Source organism: Chionomys nivalis, chromosome 22 (genome assembly GCF_950005125.1).
Source record: "Chionomys nivalis chromosome 22, mChiNiv1.1, whole genome shotgun sequence".
Lineage (NCBI taxonomy): Eukaryota > Metazoa > Chordata > Mammalia > Rodentia > Cricetidae > Chionomys > Chionomys nivalis.
In genome coordinates, this window is record NC_080107.1 from 34,173,323 (window position 1) to 34,192,882 (window position 19,560).

At 39.9% G+C, this 19,560-nt stretch overlaps 1 protein-coding gene across 1 annotated transcript in view; it reads right to left on the reverse strand.

The window, feature by feature from the left end:
• The window catches only part of Arhgap15 (Rho GTPase activating protein 15), a 598,323-nt gene extending 579,074 nt beyond the window's left edge, over positions 1-19,249 (reverse strand). Inside the window, exon 1 of the mRNA XM_057755169.1 lies at positions 19,191-19,249. Within this exon, the coding sequence (XP_057611152.1) occupies positions 19,191-19,201 (11 nt within the window). The 5' untranslated portion in view covers positions 19,202-19,249. The remainder of the gene's footprint in view (positions 1-19,190) is intronic.
• Between the last annotated feature and the right edge of the window lie 311 nt (positions 19,250-19,560).

The following is a 19,560-nucleotide window of genomic DNA, read 5'->3' on the forward strand; positions in this document are numbered from 1 at the left end:
GTGTTGATGGTATGTGCAACTTCACTAGAGAAGGGATAATCAGAGCCCCATGGGCTGAGGTACCACATTCAAAGAAGAAAGCCATGTACCTCTCCATCAACTGGTGGAGTGTGGGTGGCTAGGTGGAGAAGCTAAGTAGAGAAAGCTGGTAGAGCTGAATAGAGGATCTGTGCAACTGCTTTTAGGGAACTTGAGTGTTTCTTCTAGGTCTTGGAGACATTTGGTTATCTGTTTAACGTGATTTTGTTTTTCAAACAATATGCTATGTGTCAGTGAGACAGTTCAGTTGGTCAGACTCTTTGCTGCACTAACTTCTGACCTAACCTTGATTCTCCAGAACCATGGTAGATTGCGAACGGAGTCCTGAAGGTTATCTTCTGACCACATGTGTGTCACACTGTATGCCACACCACACACACGCCGAGAAACATAAATCTGAATACATATTTTTTCATGTTATTAAAAATCTTACTATCCTGATAAAAGAACCACGTGACATGAAAGAAGAGGACCCAAAGTTTTAGAAAGTACAGTTTGAACATCCAAATACTTGTTTAATGTTTCTAATGTGAAACATGCGCAGAAAAGGGTAAGACGTGACAAGAAAGCCTATGTTCTTAGTGACAGAGGTCACAGGTGCAATTTCGTTGAACTAAGAAGACAAAAAATGAGATTAGTAGAACTCCCTCTCTCTTCAGATGCTCAGTCAGGTTGGAAAGTGTTGGGAACACACCGGGCCAAAATGTAAGTGTGCTGCCTTCAGAGCGTTCAGAACTGGAAGAAGTTCTCTGGAATGCCAGTCGCTCGGATACAGAGGAAAGCTACACAGGGTTTAACTAAGCCAGTCTTTGGTTTGTTTCTTTGTTAGCTTTGACCTAACTCAGAAAGGAATGTGGAAGACTGTCAATCTCTTGCAGATTCATCATAGGAATTCATAAAAAAGCATCTCTTAGTCACAGCATTAGGAAACAATGGCAAAACAAGCAGAATCCAGATATGCCAGGGCCAGGCGTGTGCTCTGATCTTTTATGGAAGAGTATCAAGTGCAGACACTGCATTTAATGCTGTATTTGTGTTTATTTCCTGGGATTTCTTGTTCTAAGGTGATTTTCCCCCCTAAAGGAATTTGATTCCATGGCAAAGTTCTCTATCGAATTGATTAAATCTAGCTGTTGGTAACAGTTATACCAGTCTTTATCTCAGTCTTTTCCTGGATAGGGTTCATATATGGGGAAGTTGAATATTGCACAATTAGTGTTCATCAGTAATTACCAGTGATCAGTAATGTCAATATGGCTGGCATTTGTTGCATCCAGAACATTTGTTATTGTGTCCATTATTCTTCCCATAATGCTGATGTCTCCAAAGTCTGGATTGATTGGATTGAATTTCCGTGCCAACAGGGCGGCCTGATCTGGGGGTGGAGCAGCATTGTGACATTCCACTGTTGTGAGGGACGATGGTTGCATCATTAAAAGTTTTCCAGAGGTGTTGCTTTGCTGTATTTTAAAAGTAGTTATCTCCTTTTCAAGAGCATTGAGCATGTTAAATAGCTGTAAAGGCATTTTTCCAAGTGTGATCCAGCCTGTGTCTGTGTCCATAGCTAAGTTAGTTGTTAGAAGCTGAAGCTCTAAACACTTAGCGCAATCACAGCTACACACCATACCAGGGCACTGAACATTTACCCACAGCTCTGCTAGTGAAAGCTTCCCCTCACCAAAGACAACTATGATTCTGCCTTTCTCACTTCCTGACTATTTTACCACTGTGTTGTTTGTCTTTCATTTATTGCCCGGTAGTAATTCTTTAACAACCTTGGTACAAAAGGTTTTCTATTCTATACATTTTCCACTTGTGGGTAGCCCTTTCTTTCCTTTAATGTTATAATCTTATTAGTAAGATCCTTTAATTTTAATATTTTCTAATACATTCTTCCCTCTTTCAACATTTTATTTTTTGTGGATGAATGAATACTTGTGCACATTCATATGTGCCGTGCATGTACCTGGTGCCCACAGCCGGGCAGTTGTGGCGCATGCCTTTAATCCCAGCACTGGGGAGGCAAAGGCAGGTGGATCTCTGTGAGTTTAAGGCAAGACTGGGCTACAGAGTGAGTTCTAGGATACACATCAAAGCATCAGAGAAACCCCATCTAACCAAAAAAGATGTCAAGTCCCCTGGAACTGGAGTTACAGATATCAGCTGTCATAGGAGTGCTGGTACCAAAAATTGTCCTTTGTAAGGACAGGGAGAACACAGAGCTGCTAAGCCATTTCTCCAGGCCCTCCTTCCTCTTTTAATTATCACTCTTTTCTAACTACACCCCGGGTAATTCTAAGTCACACACATATTTATTTGCATGAAATACCTTACTTTAAAATATTGATTGATTAAGTTCTTATTTTTTTAAATTGGGATTTACCTTGGAATAATTTGGTGCATGGTGTGAGATGGGATATCATTCTTGCCCTATGGATAACTCACACGTGTGCATATTTGTAATTTTGAATCGATTATCAACTCTAATGTTCACAAAGTGGAAAGGGATCACGAAGCAGCAAACAATCTAAACTGGGTTTCTGAAGAGCTCTGTTAAGAACAGGTGGTGACAGAGGTGTAAAACTTGTCATGAGTGAGTTCCTGGAAGGCTAGAGCTACACGAAGAAACCCTGTCTCAAACACCCTCCCCTCAGAAAAAGAGAACAGAAAGAAACCATGGTAGTACATCACCACGCAGGAACTCAGATTTTTCCTAACCTTAAGCTATTTTATAAGGGGGTTGACATATTTTATTTTATTTTTGATCATCTATATGTGTGAATTATTTACATGTGTCTGGTACAGTAATAGTAGCGAAGAAAGGGTGGGATCTCCTGGAGGTGGAGTTATGGGTAGTTGAGAGCTACCCTACATCCATGTGTTCTTGACTGACAAGCCATCGCCAACCTCCTTGATAAAGGTTGAGATATTTTCATTTTAAAGATATTCTAAAATTATTGCTATATATTATTGCTAGGCTCTTCTTGTTTTAGTTGTAGCTGTAGTTGTTTTCTGGGAATGAAAGTTCACTTTAGCGCATGCAGGTGATGGAGCACTGTCTTGGGAGGAGGGAGAGTTGTGTGAGTAGTCAGTAAGTAGGTACCTGGGCACAGATGGATGAAAACAGTGTGCCAACATGAGTTAGATCCTAACAAGTATCCAGCACAGCACTGATGAATGTCAGTCCTTTCTCATAAGAAATAATCACAGACTCAGCACACCCAAGAACCCAAGTCTACCATGCCATCCATATTCAATAGAGCTCACTTTGTTACCTTTGGTTTGTTTGCTATATCATGGACTTGGTAAGTGTGAAGCAACTAGCAAGCAAAGTTGGACACTTGCAAAAGAACTCTCTTTGTTAAAGAGTAGATTGAGGTTGGAAGTGTTCAGCATGCAAAAGTTCTTTGTAGAAGCCAAGGACAGTAAAATGAGGAAAAGCTATTGGCTAGTCTTCAGCACTTAAATTGAAAATTTTAAATTGAGTTTCTCATCCTCCATCTTTGAAACTTCTCCATTATCACATGTTCAATGCATATCTTAGGATGTTGCCAGTTCTTTCCGGGCTGAATAACTGAAGAATCCTCATGCTTTTAGTATCTTTGTCCTTTCTACTGCTTTTCTGGTTACCTTAATTCACGAACCTTTGGGCTAGCTGGATCTGGTTTTGCTTTTGTTTCCCCAAACCAGAGTTACCCTGCCTCACCTCAGCGAGGAAATAAGAGTAACCTACCTAACAGGAGTCCAGTTTATTCAACAATATTATAATTTTTAATAGTTTAGTCAAATTTCCATCCTAATTTTGAGAATGCATAACTCTTAAAGTTTTAAAAAGTACATACAAGTAACATTATATGGACTGAAAGCCTATATTTAGGAATATATGCATATAAATATATGCATGCAATAACAGCTTTTAAAAAAGGAATCTATTAATTCTAAGGAGAATCAGGAGGAAATTTTGGAGGAAGGTAGAAGAAGGGAAATATGTTATAATTATAACCTCAAAAATAAAATAAATGAAATATATTGGAATGAGTGTTGTTTTATTGAAAATGTTTAGATTGATTTTCTTTATTTTCTGTTGTGCTTTACTTGCTCATCTTCTCTACCATGATCCTCTGAGACACAGAGTGTCTCGTGTCTTAATAGACAACCTACATGATGATGAAAAGGTTGTACATCCACACCCTGGCTATGTTGCCCACCTTGTGCACTGGGAACTGTGTGTGTGTGTATAGTGTGTGTACATGTGCATGCGCACATGCATGTATGCAACAGTTTGGGCACAGACATGTACATATGTGTTTAGATGATGCCACTATTACTATATACTCATGCGAGGCATAAAAGTCTTTCATATGCTGTAGAACATATGCATCTACACACATGTAGATATCAGGTGATACTCTATAGTTCAATCTATAACGTATGATTAAAATATCAGTTGAAAAACTTAATATATTCTTTATTACTCAGTTAAGTTAAACTTTTGGAGACATATTTTAATGATTTTAAAATGTTTTGAAGAGAGTTGGCAGCAGAAGAAAATTTATTCTTTCTAGTTAAGAAAATGAACCCAGTCATGAAATCTAGACAGACAAAACAAACTTAAATGAAAAGCTATATATAAATAGATGGCTTCTTATAAGATAATTCAGTGCTTTAACCAATCCATAAGGACTTTTAAGATGTCTTAAATGTACAAAAGTTAGTTGGTGTCTCTTGTTCGCTCCGCAACACCTGCTCCTGTTTTCTTGGGAGCAGCTATAAATTCAACAAGAGGTGGAAAAGGCAGCCAGACAGCCAACCCGATTCAGCCCACAGACATATGGTGTTGGGCCTGAACAATGTTTTAAAATGTTTTGCATCAATTTCCAATTGAAAATGAGAGCTGATGTTTATTTTTAAAAAATTAAAAAATATATAGAAATAAAAAAGTTACATATAGTCACTGGAAAAATCATTAGCTTTGACACAGTGATCCAGACTGGCTGATAGCAGTCAGTTGTTTGAGGACCCTTTTCCATCCTGTAGCAAAGACACATGTCTCCATGGTCCTCACTTTCTCTCTGGATGTCTCTTCTAGCTTGTATGTTCTGACTGTCTGGTGATGTGAGGTTTTTATAAGCTGGCTGTTTTTGGTTTTGTTTTTTTATTGATTTTTACTGAGCTCTACATTTTTCTCTGCTCCCCTCCCTGCCTCTCCCCTCCCCCCTCAATCCCCCCTCCCCCAAGGTTTCCATGCTCCAAATTCACTCAGGAGATCTTGTCTTTTTCTACTTCCCATGTAGATTAGATCTATGTAAGTCTCTCGTTGTGTCCTCATTGTTGTCTAAGTTCTCTGGGATTGTGATTTGTAGGCTGGTTTTCTTTGCTTTATGTTTAAAAACCACCTATGAATGAGTACATGTGATAATTGTCTTTCTATGGTCTTGGTTACCTCACTCAAAATAATGTTTTCTGGCTCCATACATTTTCCTGCAAAATTCAAGATGTTGTTATTTTTTTTTCTGCTGTGTAGTACTCCATTGTGTAAATAAATGTACCACATTTTCCTTATTTATTCTTAGGTTGAGGGCATTTAGGTTGTTTCCAGGTCCTGGCTATGTCAAACAATGCTACTATGAACATAGTTGAGCGCATGTCCTTGTGGCACAATTGAGCATCCTTTGGATATATACCCAAAAGTGGTATTACTGGGTCTTGAAGAAGGTTGTTTCCTAATTTTCCGAGAAATCGCCACACTGACAGTTAAAGGGGCTGTGAATCTGGGCCCTTCAAGGGAATAGACCTAAGCCAGAACCCCTGTGGGTCTGGGTGTGAGTCTAGGACCTCCCAGGAACTAGGCCTGAGGCAGGACCTCTGCTGGTCTGGGTGTGAATCTGGAACCTCCGATGGAGTAGGCAGGAACCAGAGATCTCTGTGGGTCCAGGCGTGAGACTGGGACATCAGAGGGAGTAGGCCTGAGCCAGGACCTCTGTGGGTCTGGGAATTGGTCTGGGATATCAAAGGGAACAGGCAGGAAACTGGAACCTCTGTGGGTCCGAGTGTGAGTCTGGAACCTCTTAGGAAGTAAGGCTGAGCCAGGTCCTCTGCAGTTCTGGGCCCCCCTGAGCCTGGTGATGTTTTTGACGGTGACACCTGGCATCAGTATGCACAGAGGCATCCTTCCTCCACTGTGTGAATTGAGCAGAGTTTCTGCTGCACATTGAGCTTACATACTTTTCTATATTTTACTCTTCACGAATTCAGGCAAGTAAGTTGGAAATGGCGAGTGGAACCAGGAGATGGTGTTTGTACCACAGTTTCAGAGTTTCTGCAGACATTACGTCACGTGATCTATCATCCTCTCAATATCACTGTGATTCCTGTCATACGTTAAGCTAGTGTGCTGTGATTTCTCTTTCTCTCTTCTATTGGTCTGCCCTCTTTTGGTATTCCTATTCAATTTTACAGATAGTTATTCCCTGACCTGTTGCCGATTCTTTACGTCAGGTGTGTCTGATCTGCCCAATTAGCTGCAGGCGCCACAAAGGCCGACAGTGTGGACAATGTTGCTGTCCCTTCACCTTAACAAATCCTTGTTGCCTATTTGCAGTTCTGTGCCACAAGTCCTGCCAGGACCATGGGCATGTCCCAGTCCAGATTCGCTGCATGCCTGAGATGGTTGTGATTCCCAATCGGTGTGGAGTGCCATTGAATTCAGTGTTTCACCTCCGCCTCCCTCTTAAAAGACCCAAATGGACCCAGGAGTGTATAACACGGAGAGGGAAAACCGGAATAATTACTTCATCTTACTGTCACGGCATCTAGGCCATCATTTGTACTCTCCGCACCTCTGCCGTACAGACCCATCTCCAGTTTTCTCATTAGGATGGCCCCACCATTCTCTACTCACCCCGTTGCTAATTCCCTTTCCTAAAGCCAGATGGTTAATCTAGAACCTACTGCCAAACAGCCACAGGACCTTCTAGCTCTCCAAGGACAGAAGCCCAGCTGCTGTCTGTGTTATCTCAGCACATGGGGTCCCTAGTTACAGGAAGTGCTCGCATCAATGCCCTGCACAGTGGTACTGGTATAAGCCTCGTCACAATAGGACTGGGATATCCCCCTGGACTTGATAATGGAATACTAGGGTGGTTTTCTGGGGGAAGAACTGAAACAAAACAAAAGAAAGTTTTCTTATCTTGTCAATGATTTGGATATCGTACCTCACAATTTCCTATCCCATTATTTTTCATGAACACATTGCCGTGGCCTCGGCATATCTGCCTTGGGTCGTTCATTTTAACACCTGTCCAGACACTAGATTTAAAGTAAAAGTGGAGAATTCCACACTTTTCTCTCTCCCGTCTTAGTTCTCCTTTCTTCTTTCAAATTTCCATTGCAAGAGTCGGTGACAGGCTACCACTTTTGACACAAATAGTAGTCCTTGGAAATAAAGTCGTATTTCTAGAGAAAGCCTCTTTTGAGCTTTCTGTAGTAAAAGTTCTCTGTCAAGCAAAACAAACAGAAGAGGAATCAGCCCATTTTCCGTCTTTCCTGTACAGCCGGAGTCTACTCCCACACATGGCTATATGGTGGAAATGAAACTAATTGCAAGAAATTGCTCGTGATGAGTTTTATGAATTTATACTAATACTTAGAATTCAAGTAGAACAAAGATCATGCTACATTTATCTTTAGATAACAGTAAAGAGAAGACAGAGTCACAAATTCAAGTGACAATTCAATTACTACTGCTGCTGTCTCAGACACATCCAAGTGTTAGGTTTGTATTACATGTTAAACACTAGGCACATTTTAAACATACATTGTTTTCTTTACAATGTGTTCTTTTGAAGAAGTTTCTTGTCTTACAGAGGAGGAAAAACAGGCTCAGAATGATTATGTAACTAACTCAGAATTATAACTTTGGAGTTCAGGTTTAAACTCTTTATGTATGTGTATGTTTATGGGTACTTGTACAGGTGCTTGTGTGCTTGTGTGTACATATGTGTATGTATGTGTATGAGTGTACATGCGTGTGCATACATGGGTATGTGTGTATATAGCTGTATATCTATATGTACATGTGTGTATATGCATTGTGTAAATGTATGTGCATGTGTGTATTGTGTGTATGAGTGTATGTAAAAGTATGTGTAGCTCCCTGTCTTGCCAAACCGTTTCTTAAAACATTGTCATTTGTCTTGAGAAGTAAAATATCCTATAGTAAAAGCTGAGGGGAGAAACATGTCCTAAAGCTAACACCACGGATCTGATCTAATCCTTATGGAAGCGAGGAAATGAAAAGACACATATAATATGGGTCTGAGTGGGGATCAAATGACACTTTTGAAGGCATGTCTACAATGTCACACTTCCTTCAAGCAGACCAGACCTTCTAAGGTTTCTGCATGATCTGAGGACAACGTTGTAACGCATGGCTTTATAAGAAAATATAAAATCTAAACTATAACAGTGAATCACACAAGTTTTTAAATTTCTTGTAGTTCATTTGAATAAATGACAACATGTTTACATTGTTTTCACAGATACCACATATTATTTCATGTATAAAAACCCTGGACAATAACATGACTTGAAAAGCCACAGTTGTGATAAAGAATATTAACAATCACAATCAAATAATTTATCTTGGGGAATATTTGGTGCCTTTTTAAGTTTATTGATAATCAAGAACTACTATGCAATTCTGGGGCACCATAATACTCTCCTCAGTTACAGGCAAGACACTGTTTCTTCGCATCTCCTTATCTTAGAGAGACAATCAAGGTGGTTTGCTTTGGAGGCAAATTCCTCGGTTCTTCAGTGTACCAAGTGGAAAGATGCATGTTGACTGTAGTGCTCCTTTTCCAGGGCTTCAAATGTGAACATGAAATTAAAGTAGAAACACGAGAGAGCAGAGACTGAAGTCTCCCTGAACTGAGCGTGCATTCTCTGACCATTCTACTCACGGGGCTTCAGAGATTATGCCTTGTATTGTTGACTCAAAGCCAGAAATTAACTAACAAAGTTGTGTAAGGTTTTAGAAGATTAATCTACACTAAATGTAAAATACCCCAATTTAAAAGTCCCTTTCTTGAAATAATTTAAAATTTATGATAGCACTTTATACGTGTTTGAGTTTTATGTTCTGATCCTCAAAAGCACAGTCAAATGCAGGCCATCATAAGCCACAGCTGGACGCAGCTGCTGAAGCATCCATAATCCTCACAGAGTAGGTGCAGTGATATTTATCTAGAATATAGTTGTAAGTTTACTTCTACATTTTTCTAATTTTTGGTTTCAGGGAAAGTCTTAAGTCTTCAGAAATTTTTCCCTCCGTTTAGAACCCATGGCCAATTTCTGTAACATTCGTTCTTTTGCTGAGAAAACAGTTACTCATTGCTTATTATATACTCTTATAGGTTCTAAGCAGTTGTCAGTAAAATGGCATGTGCAATGTATGGGAAATAGAGCTGAAAATTAAGCAACCTCAGTCTGTAAAGGGGAACAAAAGCAGAGAAATGAGCTACAGGGTGGGGGGCGTTGCAAACCAGAGGATGGGACTGAATTTATTTTGAAGCATAGTAAGAATGCTGAGGAGAGAACTAAAACGTCTATGTCTTCAGAAGATCACTTTAGCTACTTCTTGGAAATGGCAGAGAGGGAAATTTAAGAATTTTGCGGTAATGGAAACAGTAAAAGTGCTGAGTTCAAAAAAAAAAAAATACCCTTGACTGTGTTCTGATTTGTTCTAATTGACTCCTAGACAGTATAAATCTGTCAGCCAAAATCCGAGAAACAAAGTATGTTTTATGTATATAAATATATGGATACAATTAGAGTAGCTTCATTTAAGCAGTAAACAGTTTGTAAAACAATACCTTTTAAATGTAATAGAAGAGTTTTTGTTTATTATATACCCTTTTTTCTATGTCTGTTCTTCACCAGTATCTTCAATGTTTGTAAGGTATGGTTTTCTCAAACTGTAGCTAATAAACCACTTTTAGACCAAAAATCCAAACCAAAAAGTTGTAGAATTTCCTAAACTCTTCAACATGGAGACACTGTGACTTAAATACACACAAATAAACACCTCCCCATACTACTTTTGATTAGAGAGTGTAGTGGTGCCCCCCAAAGACTCCTGTATTTGAATGCATGGTGCCTGCCACCCCAACCCCTGCCTTTGTAGTGGATAGAATTGATGGGGGAGGGTTAGGAGGTGTGGCCTTGTCAAAGGAGTTGTGTCTCTGAGACGGTGGGCTTCCTTTCCATTCCCAGTTACTCTCTCTCTCTCTCTCTCTCTCTCTCTCTCTCTCTCTCTCTCTCTCTCTCTCTCTCTCTGCCTCAAGGCTGTTTTCTAAACATATAAGCTCTCAGCTACTTTCCAACACCATGCCTGCTGTCATGTACTCTGCCATGATTGGCATGAAGTCATTGTCTGAAACTATAAGCAAGCTCCTTCTTTTATAAGTTGCTTCTGCTGTACTGTCTCTTCATCAATAGAATCGCAACTTAGAGTGAACTGGTCACTGTGGTTTTGTTTAAAACTCCATGGCATCATGTATTTCATTGCATTCATTTCTCAGTGTTTTGGAGAGAAAAGCCATCATATCCACAAACACGCTAATAAAAAAAAATGCCTGAGAAAGAAGAGACATTTTATGAGAACCACCACTGAAACATAAGTAAAATGGGGAAGCTGTGTCTGTAGTTCTGAGGATCTACTTACTGTTCAGGGTCGGAGTGTGAAGCTGTGTCTGCAGTTCTGAGGATCTACTTACGGTTCAGGGAATAGGGTGAAGCTGTGTCTGTAGTTCTGAGGATCTACTTACGGTTCAGGGATGGAGGGTGAAGCTGTGTCTGTAGTTCTGAGGATCTACTTACTGTTCAGGGATGGAGGGTGTTTAAAGGAAAGGGAAGGAAGCAGAAGGGGAACAGAACATGACTCTAGGTTGCTCCAGAAAGATGGAAAAGGTGCAGTAATGAAGGAAGCTGGAAGGAGATAAGCAGCCTGGGTCGGGCGGAGGTAGAAGTGGTTTGGTGACTACTTTGGCTTTGTTTTTTAAAGTTCTTTGTCTCTCTGCCCCTCTGCCGTGTGTGTGTGTGTGTGTGTGTGTGTGTGTGTGTGTGATTGGGTGGGAGGCACATGTTCTCCACCAGGAGTGTAGGATTCAGTGGACAACTTTCAGAAGTTGGTTCTCACCTTCCACCTTGTTTTCTTTTAAGGTGGAGTCTCTGTTTCTGCCTCACTCTGTAGTTCAGACTACCTAATGTATGGGCTTCTTGGTGATTCTCCTATTTCCACCTCACTGGGATTATAGACCCAGATATATTACTGTACAGACCCAGATGTACAGATGTGTTACTGTATCCTGTCCTTTATGTGGGTTCTGGTAGTTGGGACCCAAAACGTCAGATTTGTTTAGCAAGTATTTTACCCATTGAGCTCTATTGCTGGCCAAAAAGACTGTTTTTGATATAGCTATTTCAACTTGTCAGGGACGTTCAAGGAGAGATGATGGGTAGTCAGTTACATTTAAAAAGTTTTACATTAAAATTTACATTAAAAAGTTTTAATGTTTTGAATGAAGGTTTGGTCTTGAGATCTAATTAGAATATAGGTAGGATTTAAAGTCACAGGGCTAAAGATTATCTAGGAATAAACATCCAGGATGAAACTAAAATTGCATCCCAAGATTGATCTCAGATTATTTCAATTTTTAGAGATCTGAAGAGTGAGGTAAAGTACATAGAAAACACCAAGAACCCAGTCAGTCAGAATGAAAGCAGATCAGGATCCGCTGGGAAGCCAAATGAGAGGACCGGATAAGGAAAGAGCTGTGGACAATAGCAGCACTGTGTGCAGCTCAGAGACAGGATAAAATGGAAGCGCAATGGTTAATGTATGTGGCAGGTGAAGAGCTTTGGGCTCTATCTAAATATGCATTTTAGCATTCATGAGAAATTAGGTTTGTACACATAGATTTCTATTTGAATTCTTCTGTTTATATGTCTCTGCTGTTTAAAGTTTTCATTGACTGGAACACACCTCAGGGTTTTTGTTTGTTTGTTTGTTTTTTGTTTTTGTTTTGTTTCACCAGTAACTCTCAATATTTTACATGATATTATTTTGGAGCTCAAATTAGTTATGGACTTTAATTCTATTGGGCTACTGTCTATTAAAATAGAAAAAAATCTATTTAAAAATATACAATTGTATCTGGATGTGATAACTAGCCTCGACAAAATCTAGAATCTCCTTGGGGTTGGACTTCTAGGCATTCTGTGTTTTGTGGAATATTATTTTAACTAGGCAAAGATGTGTTATGTTTGTGTATGCTGTGGAATATTACTTTAACTACATAAGCTGTATTATATTTGTTTATGCTTCATTTGTTTAATTATGTAAAGATGGGTTGTTGTTTTACCTTGCCTACCTGAGACACCTGATTGTTCTAATGAAAAGCTGAATGACCAATAGCTAAGCAGCAGAGGAATAGACAGGGCTGCTGGGCAGGGAGAATAAGTAGAAGGAGAAACCTAGATTCAAAAAGAGAAGAGGGAGGCCGGGCGGTGGTGGCGCACGCCTTTAATCCCAGCACTTGGGAGGCAGAGGCAGGCGGATCTCTGTGAGTTCGAGACCAGCCTGGTCTACAAGAGCTAGTTCCAGGACAGGCTCCAAAACCACAGAGAAACCCTGTCTTGAAAAACCAAAAAAAAAAAAAAAAGAGAGAGAGAGAAGAGGGAGAAGAGAACAAGCGGGGAAGAGAGGGAGACTCCTGGGGCCAGTCACCCAGGCAACCAACAGACAGACAGACATGGAGTACATATAGAAACACACAGAAAGAAAGGTAAAAAGCCTCCAGGCAAAATATAGATGATGAGAAACAGGTTAAGTTATCACAGCTCGTGGCACAAGCATAAGATGAGGCCAAGCATTCATAACAAATAAGTCTCTGTGTCATGATTTAGGAGCTGACTGGGGGCCCCATAGGAAGCCTGCTACACTTATGTGGGGTTATCTTGAGTATATTTAAACTGATGTGGGAAAACCATTCTTAAATGTGGGGTTATATTCTTTGGGCAGAGGATATGGGTCTAGACAAAATGGGGAATGTGCCCAGTACTAAAAGGCATGCATTCATTCAGTGCCTTCCACTTCTGTGCTGTGGATGCGGTGTTACTCGCTATCTCAAGCTGCTGATGCTGACTTCCCCTACAGCGAGGGACTACAACCTTGAGCCCTGAGCTGAAATAAATCCTTTTCCTCTCAGTTACTTTTATCGGAGTATTTCCTCCCAGCAACAGTAATGGGATGAAGACACTGGGAATGGCGGGTCATGGGTAGAGTCCCCGCCCATAAGAGGCTGAGATAGGAGGAGTGGCTCAAATGCGAGCTCAATCTGGCCTATATAACATATTAGACTTTGGTGTAGACTGCACAAAGACTTTCGGCCCTTCCTTTCCTAAGAGGGAAAAATTAAAAAATAAAAATAAAGATCAACAATTGTACTGTGTTATTGACAAGGGCTGTCTGTAAGTAAAATGTTCCAGCTGTTTTCTGGCACCTGGAAGCACTCAGTGCCATCAGCTGAGCTTCCAACTGTTTCAGGGAAGACAGAGCCTAGGAAGCATGAATTCCCTCAACTTCCTCTTCTCATTCCATCGTATCTATATCCAATTCATCTACATTCAGACTCATTAAAGCCTGCTTCCTTCTGTTTCAGGTTATTTATCTACTTGAGCTAGTGATTCCATCCATCTGTCTCCGGCTCCTCTGAGACCTGTTGGCTTTCTGGATGTATTGTTTTATTTGCATTCTTTCTCCCCTCGCTTTGAGCGTTCACGGAGCAGTCCCCCCCTCTCCAGTTAACTAGAGGCCCCTCGATCTTTAGAAAGGTTAATGCTATGGATGCTACATTATCCCGAGTGTCTTACTTCCTTCGAGATCTCATGCCAAGGCTTGAGCAGCAGTGATATTATTTTAATTACGCAGCTAAGAATGAGGCCCCTCCTGTGCAGTGACAACAGATAGGACTTTTTAAAAGCGAACTCAACCTCATTCATAAGAGCAGAATGAGCAGACAAAGCTGGACTGAAACTTTTGTAAATTCACGAAGCCTGCAAAGGTGGAGCGCACAGTGGCTGTGGTCCTTCTGTCTCTGCAGAAGCTGAGGCAGCCAGAAATTTTGTCTGTGCTGCCATGACTGTCATCTCACTCATTGTGGACAGAAGCTCAAAGAGTCACAAGAATGCAAAAATTACTTTTCTCACAGATGTATTTCTAAGAATTCATTCTATACATATATTTTCAAAAAAATTACACAGAAATTCATTACCCCACAGAAAAGTTAAAATGATGAAAACTATGCCTTTTACAGTAAAATCCCGATTCAATATAATAAAATCATATGAAATATTAAACAATTATAACAAATAGTATTAAACAATTTATTATCATGAGAATGTTCCCAATATTCACTGCTAAAATAAAAAATCGGAGTCGGGGAAATATGTAAAGTTATGCCTCAGAGAAACACACATATATAAATATATGCTTTTTACGGAAAGAACCAGAAGAGTGTAAATCAGTATGGAAGTGGTTGGTTGAGGTCAGAATGAAGAGAGCAGACAGAAGGAAGATCAGTGATAGAAGAATTTTCTCTAAATGTCTCCTGTGACGTGCAATCATCACACCAAGTCACCTAAATGCTTCCATGAAAAGGAAAATATCTGTTCAAGTACAGCCTGGGCAAGATTGTTGAGTGCTTGGGCAAGAAAGTAAGTGCCTGTCTTAACGCGTTGTGCCTTGTCACCGAGTTCTGTCTGTCTGTAAAATTCCAAGGAGTACAGCACTCAACAGTGAGGGAAACTGAAGAAGCCGACTAACGCTCATGCAGCAAAACCCAAATGCCTCTGTGGAGTCTCAGGAATGGATAACGCTACTCACAGCTGCTTTCCTCTCTGGGTCTCTGAGGTGCTTTCTGCTCAGCAGGTGCGTGCCCTGATGACCCCACCATCCTTCTGGCCTCACCTCACATTCTATATCTTTTCTTCAGACAGGGACGCTTCATTCCTGCGTTGAGATTCTCTGCCCCGGCCCACGTTTTCCTACTTTATTACATCCATTTCCTGCTCTTTTGAATAAATTTGTTTCTGAAACCCATCATAAGCCCTCCTCCCAATTTTCCTGGATTATCTGACAGGACAGATCAAATGTTGTACTATTGACAAAGTTCCTATAGTCTGTGGCCTGGCAAACAGCAACAGCAAGATTTTGAATGGGTTTCTGAATTCACATAGAACATTCCTTGTAAATTTTGTGGTAATTGACAAACTTTTTTTTTTTTTAAAAAAAAAGCACTAGCTGCTCTTTCAGAGGAGCTGGGTTCTATTCCCAGGATCCACACAGCAGACACAACTGTCTGTAACTCCAATTCCTGGGGATCTGGCTGACACCCTCTTTTGGCCTCTGTGACACTGTCCTCGCTTGACCTGAGACAGGTCCACAGGCTGTATACTGTATACACATAAAATAGAGGTACACAAATCTTTCAAAATAAGGTAACTTCGGTCCTAGATTGAACACTTAGAATGTTCAAAGGGCATTTGCATAAATAGCGGTTGAAATATTTTCACCTCAGTTTCATGAAAACTCTGACTCTACTCAGCCCATCCTTGAACGTGTGTCTGTGTAATTACACGTTTGGAGAAGGTGGGAGCAACATTTTCAAACGCAACAACCATCCATGGCTCTGGAGAGGAATTTTGTGGTTTTGACTGCAGAAGCCCAATGACCCTTCTGGGAAAGTGCCTGCCTTCCTTATTCAGCAGACTCCCACGGTCAGAGAAAGCCCATGAGTGACAGCTGTGGAGTCATTGGATGAGCCTGGACCTGGGTCTACATTCCAGGCCTCTTGTGCCTGACCCTAGTGAATGCAGTTAGACCTTAGGTCTTCCTGTGGTGATGGGAAAAGCATCTTTTGCCACCGAGTTTGCAGAAAGGATGAGATACAGCCTGAAGCTCTGCTGTTAACTCAGTGAGAACTTCTGCATAGCATTTCCAGAAGGCACCCAATCCTGATAGTTCTCAAAGGAGATCCTGGATCCAGCTCTTCCTGACCTTGTTGTGTTCTGTGGAGTTGTCACAAATCAAGTTCATGGCTACCACTGCTAGTTTCCTATCATTAGTAGCAAAAAGATTTTGTTTGCTCTAAGTTAAGGTTCATAGAAATTATAAATTAATTTCTAACTTTTGCTGCCATGTAACTCATGTTTCACATTATAAAAATATCATAAACAGTTTAATATGGAACATTAAAAACTTCTGAAAGCTGTGTCTCTGGTGAGGGGAGAGAGTTAAGAGGGTAAAGTGTCTACTGCTAAAGCATCAAGGCTGGAGTTCAAATCCCCAGCTCCCACAAAGAGACAGAGAGAGAGAGAGAGAGAGAGAGAGAGAGAGAGAATATGTGGTCTGGGCTTGTAATCCAGCAGAAAAAGGAAGAAGCCTTGAGTTCTCTGGGCATTCAGTCTAGCTTATTAGGTGAGCTACATGGCTTCCAAGATGCTGTCTCAAAAAGTGTTGTTGAGAACAATTAAGGATACTTAACATTGCCTCCTGGCCTATACAGGAACACGAACATCAGTGAGCATGCACACATACACCACACACATTCCCTCACAAAAATCTACACCTATAAAGTAATTGATCATGCTAAGTATTTGCATGTGGAAATATCAAAATTGTCTGAAGATACATTGCAGTGGTTTTTCACTTGCTGTGAAGGAGAAGCACACTTTTGTAGAAATAGTTGATAGAAATGGGTCCAGAGGAGCCTTTTTAGACACTCTCAGAACTTTTGTCTTTAAACACCACAGGTTGGACTGGGGGTGGTAAGGCCCTCTGTGCTGGAATATTTGTAGCCATTTATCACACACCATTTCTTCAAGCAAGACTGGAATTGTCAACGTGTTAATGGTTATTTGGATCCTGTTATCTGAGAGACTGTATAACAGAGACTGTTAACAGAGCAGAGAAGCCCTGACAGGGACATCAAGACCATGTAGCCTTTCTTTTAAAGCACAAGGCGACTTGCCTTAGAGTCCCTATGCTCTGCATCATGGGATAAAAAAATTTCATGATTTTAAATCAGAGGTATTTTGGGGTACCCCATGAAGAGAGTCAAAGATTAGCAAAGGGAGGATGTGCAGGAAGGATTTTTCTCCTCTTTGAATTTGGCTGAATGCTGGCCCCAAGTGAAAATCATAATCTGGAGTGACTTTGAAAATGAAATTCTGCCTGTTTTATTTCACTAAAACTTGTTCCACTATTCAAAATGCATAAAGGCAGAGTGATCAGGAATAACTCAATTGCAAACATGTTCTTTAAATATTGGTCTGAGTTCAGAGTCTGTGCACAGTGTTTTGCGGGGCAGGATTGAAATCACCAGTATACCTATCTTTACTCACAACCTTGTCTTAATTCATCCCAAACTGCCTGAGCCTTTTATACACACTCTGTAAAATAACTGAATCTAACAGTAGCTGCAAAAATATCTTTTTACAAAGAATTTGGCTTTCAATTATATTAAATACTTTAAACCTTTATGATCTCCTTACTTCAGATGTCTGTCTGACATTCATTCTTGCTAAGGTGTGGATTCTACCACTTCTATTCATGAGATGTTCTTTTATAATATAATGGAATCAGCAATAGCATATCAACCAAAATTATCTGAAGGAAGCCGCTTCTCAGGATGCAGGGTCTCAGCAGCATAATATTGAAGACAGATTGAAATACTGCTTCCCATGGTAAGGAAATACAACGAATTGAAATTCTAATCAGAATATCAAAGCAAGTATATGTTACCAAGATCTTCTGACATGCTAACAATAAAAAGTATTGGATACCACATTCTAATCTCCATTTTTACATAATCATTTTAATAGTCAACAAGTAGCTAGCTTCAATGTGGACAATTGAAGAGAGCTTAAAATATAGCGTTCCAGGAGTGTGTCAGCACGCTGAATAATTTCCTACAAAACTGACCATGTCAAAGAAAAAAAAAAAAAACCATTTGTAAGTGTCTTTCAATAGACCACAATAAAAGAAAAGAAAACTATTGCCACTTACCAACCCTGCAACCATCTTTAATAACCCAAATATCTGCATTCTAGGGTATCACTTCCTTATCCAACAGCACAATAAAATAATATTAGGGGCAAGGGGATTATATCTTGCATTTTTATTAAATTTCCTCAAAACTCTCCAGTTAGATTTATTTAGGTATTTTTCTCTAAGATTAGCAACATTTTGATGATTTTTGCATATAAGTTAGAAAGCACGGAGCATCCGCACAACATCAGAGGCTAAGAAAAGTTCTTGCTGGTTTGCAATGAACAAATCCTTTTTATCTCTAAGGTTTATTACTTCAGAATATTTCCAAATACAGTACCCTTAAACAATGAAAGACGTTTTCAAGTGAGCCCTCCTCCCAGAAATAACCGGCAGTGAAATCAGGAGAAACTTTTGCTTTGAACATAAATCTTTGTTCATGAATTAGAAAATTGACCTAATTTTATCCAATCTGATACATTAAAGTTAGGGGAAACACGCCATTCCTGTGACAGACATTATTGTTTTATATGCTAAAACTTTCATACGTCTTGGTGGTTATTTTGTCAGGTCCTGTTCGAGAACCTCCTTATGGCTCTTTACACAATGCCTTAGCATATTTTTCACATAGAAACTTAAAAGGCTATTTCCTATTGTTATTAGCGGCCTTTTTCACTTATTAACTAAATTTTGAATAGCGCATATTGGCATGTAGCTATCAGTTAGTCTCATGCATGTTACCTCTGTCACTTTTAGAAGCACTTTCAAGCGACAACTTTCCATGCTCCATCTTTAACCATTTAGTCTAAAATCATAACCAAAGATACTAGCATAATACTTCCGTAACAGAACTTTGAATCTGTCAGTCGCAAATATGAAAAAAAAAAGAACACCAAAACAACACTTTTTTACCCTCAAAGGAAACAAGCTGATGTTTGAGTTACAGGTGAGAGTTGTACATTTTGTAGACATATTTACACATTCCTACCAGCAATGCTTTCAAGTTGTTAATATGCAGAAGGAAGTTAAAATTACATACCTTTTCTCCATGATGACTTGCTATTAAAGCTGGTATCAACTCCTGTTAATGACTCTTTCCACAAAACGGAAAAGAGCAAAGTCACGTGTCCTATGAGGAGGCCTGTGCTGGTTGCTGCTTAATCTCAGTACTGAAGGGGAAAAAAAAAAAAGGCGGGGGCAAAGGGTGAGCATAGACCTTAAAAAACAACCCACTTCCTGGGTACATGCCGCTAACCACACATTATTTGATTTAGAGCTTGCCTTGCTCAGCCAGCCAACAATATTATTATCTATCAATGTAACAGTCGATTTTCAAGCATTGTATATTTATATGGGCTACATCAGGTTTAATGTACAGGGGAAAATGTTATTAAAATTTTACCCACCGG